Source organism: Austrofundulus limnaeus, unplaced genomic scaffold (assembly GCF_001266775.1).
Source record: "Austrofundulus limnaeus strain Quisiro unplaced genomic scaffold, Austrofundulus_limnaeus-1.0 Scaffold91, whole genome shotgun sequence".
Taxonomy (NCBI): domain Eukaryota; kingdom Metazoa; phylum Chordata; class Actinopteri; order Cyprinodontiformes; family Rivulidae; genus Austrofundulus; species Austrofundulus limnaeus.
This window is the reverse complement of record NW_013952493.1, coordinates 896,607-899,154: the sequence shown is the minus strand read 5'-3', so window position 1 is coordinate 899,154 and position 2,548 is coordinate 896,607. Positions and strand designations below refer to the sequence as shown.

The window sequence follows — 2,548 nt, the reverse complement described above, 5'->3', positions numbered from 1 at the left end:
ATGGGGTGCCAAGTGTAAAATATATATATAGGCCTATATATATATATATAAAGTGACATCATGACTTATTGAGCATTTCTCTAGCAGGTGCAGGCTGATGCCCACTGGTGCTGTTGCTGTCAGAAAACACAGCAGCCTGGCCACTGCTGCTGTGAGGAGAAAACACCTTGTGGAGACATTGTGTGAGTGGCAGGCAGAACTGGCAGGCTGCCACAGATAATAACATCTGAAATAAATTTGATGTGTGGAATTCAATCTGTAGCGATAGGGACGGCTGCAGCATTAGAGCGAAGTTCTAAATGCTATCTACTCATCCATGGAATGAGGACTGACACGCAGCCTCAGAGAATAGATTGTGCAATTAGCAGCCTTTGTGCTGTTTTGACACAATGAAAGGGGGAAATGAGATTCAACGTTGTCATGCGCGCCTCTCCCTGCAGGCTCTGCGATTCTCAGATGATAGGTCCTCATGTACTCCAGGTGAGAATAAGTTGAGACATCAGGRGGGTGTAATAAAGTCCAAGGAGAGAATTCAGCCGCTCATTATTCACCCTGAAACATTACAAAGTGTAAATTTCAGACTATTTCATTTCTGATGTGACATTCTTCACACTTTGGGCTGTAATTTTAAMGCTGCAGTACACCGTTCAAAGAAGAGGGGGCGCTCTTTGAGTAGACATTGGTGTGGATTGGAGAGGCTGAGTTTCACCAAACTTTGTTTATGCCTTTAAATTATTAGAATTGAAAGTCTTTTTAAACTACCCACAGATCTACTCTTTCAACACATATACATTTAGTTAGTGGTAAATAAGCATTATATGTGACTTTTTTTTTCTGTGAATACATCTTAAAATCGTTGAAGTCTAAGAAGAGAAAAAAATACATATAATTTCCTTTAGGTGCAGCATAAATACTGCATAATAAAACATAAACAAAGAGATTTATGTGGTATGAAAATCAAACCGAAGCCGAATGAAAATGTTCTCCGTAAACCATAAAAGAAAATTACTATAATATTCCCAGAAAGTAGCTGTGGTGAATTTACTCCACAGTTCTGCTTATTTTTATTTTATTATTGTTTATATTCACGCCCCATGAAATCACTTTAATATTCCTTCAATTTCACTGCAGAGAATTACAGTATGTGTCTTAGGGGGGCAATAACAGGAGGCAATAACACAACCTAAACATGTATAAAACTCCTACGAGGGCGCGCTGGGTTGTATTTTTTGTGCCGTTTTTTCCTTTTCTTTCTGTTTTTTTTTTTTTAAAGCCTGGATGTCATCGCAACATTAACACAGCCCAGATTGTGACTCCCTGCCTCCCCCCTCCCCTCATGTGTCTTACATTTCCATCCCATGGCCGTCTCTAGGTGATTTAGCGCCGCCAGTCTCGAGCAGGTATCCAACATGGCGATCACGGGGAGCGGATCTCTCGCTATTTCTTTCTCGCTTTTCGTGATTTCAGCGTTTCTTCCAAAAGGTGAGTTGTTTCATTTTATTGTGAGGTAAAGCAAAAAGACGAGTGTCTCCGTGATGCAGGGGTTTCGCAGCACATTAAGCCTCAGCAGCAGCTTCTGTTCTGTATTAAGGAGAGGAGAAGAGGAAGAAGTTGTGGTGCGTTTGTGCGCTTCGATGCGCACAMGATTCTCCTCCAATCTCAGCATCACTTTCAGTTTGGTCTCCAAGAAGACATAGAAAGGCTGCTCTTTTTCCTCTCTTTTTTTTCATAAAAGCTGACATAACGGAATGTGTGTTTTGCTGCAARCGCACGAGATCTGTCATAAAAAGAAAAGTAATCAGGCGGAGGTGAAGTGTGACCGGGGATGATCGGGGTGAAGTGATCTGAGCCTAAAACAAGTGAAGCTCAGTGAGACGCGGATCTGTTAGAGGGATCAGCTGGAGAACACGGATCAGGAGCGCTTAGTTGCACCAGATAAATCCTCTCAGAGATCTCTGAAGTTCAGGTGCGCTTTGGAAGGTGGAAAAAAAAARGCACGCATTGCAGCTCTGGTTTCGCGCAGTGTCCTCTCTGTGTGGCCGCACTAAACTGCAGCCCGGACGCGCGCGTGAAGGCTTCCAGTCCGCAGTCTTCACTTCTCTTTCCTTCGGTTCTTTGAGGCTAAAAGTGAACATCTGCCGTCATGCTGCTCTGCTCTGAGTGTTTTTTCTTTCTTTCACAAAAGCATGGAGATGAGGGCAGTCCTAACCCCAACCCTCCTATTGATCCCCCCCCCCACATCAAACCTGCACGTGCCATAAAGCAGCTGTTAAAAATTGTCAGCCACTTTACAAGAAAAAAAATAATAAAGATGGACCCTGCAGGTTGCTGAAACGTCAAAGCAACGGTTTGCACTGAAACACTGCTAACTGGTTTATCTACTGTCACAATTAGAGAGAAAACACACACACACACACACACACACACACATTAGTGGCACGTGCAATATCTGCATCACACATCAACAGGTCTGCAGAAAGTCATCATCTGAGTGTGTGTTTGAAAGTGTGTGTGTGTGTGTGTGTGTGTGTGTGTGTGTGTGTGTGTG

At 43.1% G+C, this 2,548-nt stretch overlaps 1 protein-coding gene across 5 annotated transcripts in view; it reads left to right on the top strand.

Moving 5' to 3' along the window:
* The window catches only part of cadm1b (cell adhesion molecule 1b), a 327,978-nt gene that overhangs the window by 139,315 nt on the left and 186,115 nt on the right, over positions 1-2,548 (top strand). For 2 of the 5 annotated variants that reach the window (XM_014012460.1, XM_014012458.1), the window contains exon 1: positions 1,225-1,482. The exons of 2 other annotated variants lie outside the window; for them this stretch is intronic. In XM_014012460.1, the coding sequence (XP_013867914.1) occupies positions 1,410-1,482 (73 nt within the window). In that variant the 5' untranslated portion in view covers positions 1,225-1,409. Of the gene's footprint in view, positions 1-1,221; positions 1,483-2,548 lie in introns of those variants that run through there. One more of the 5 variants, XM_014012459.1, reaches the window with a different exon arrangement.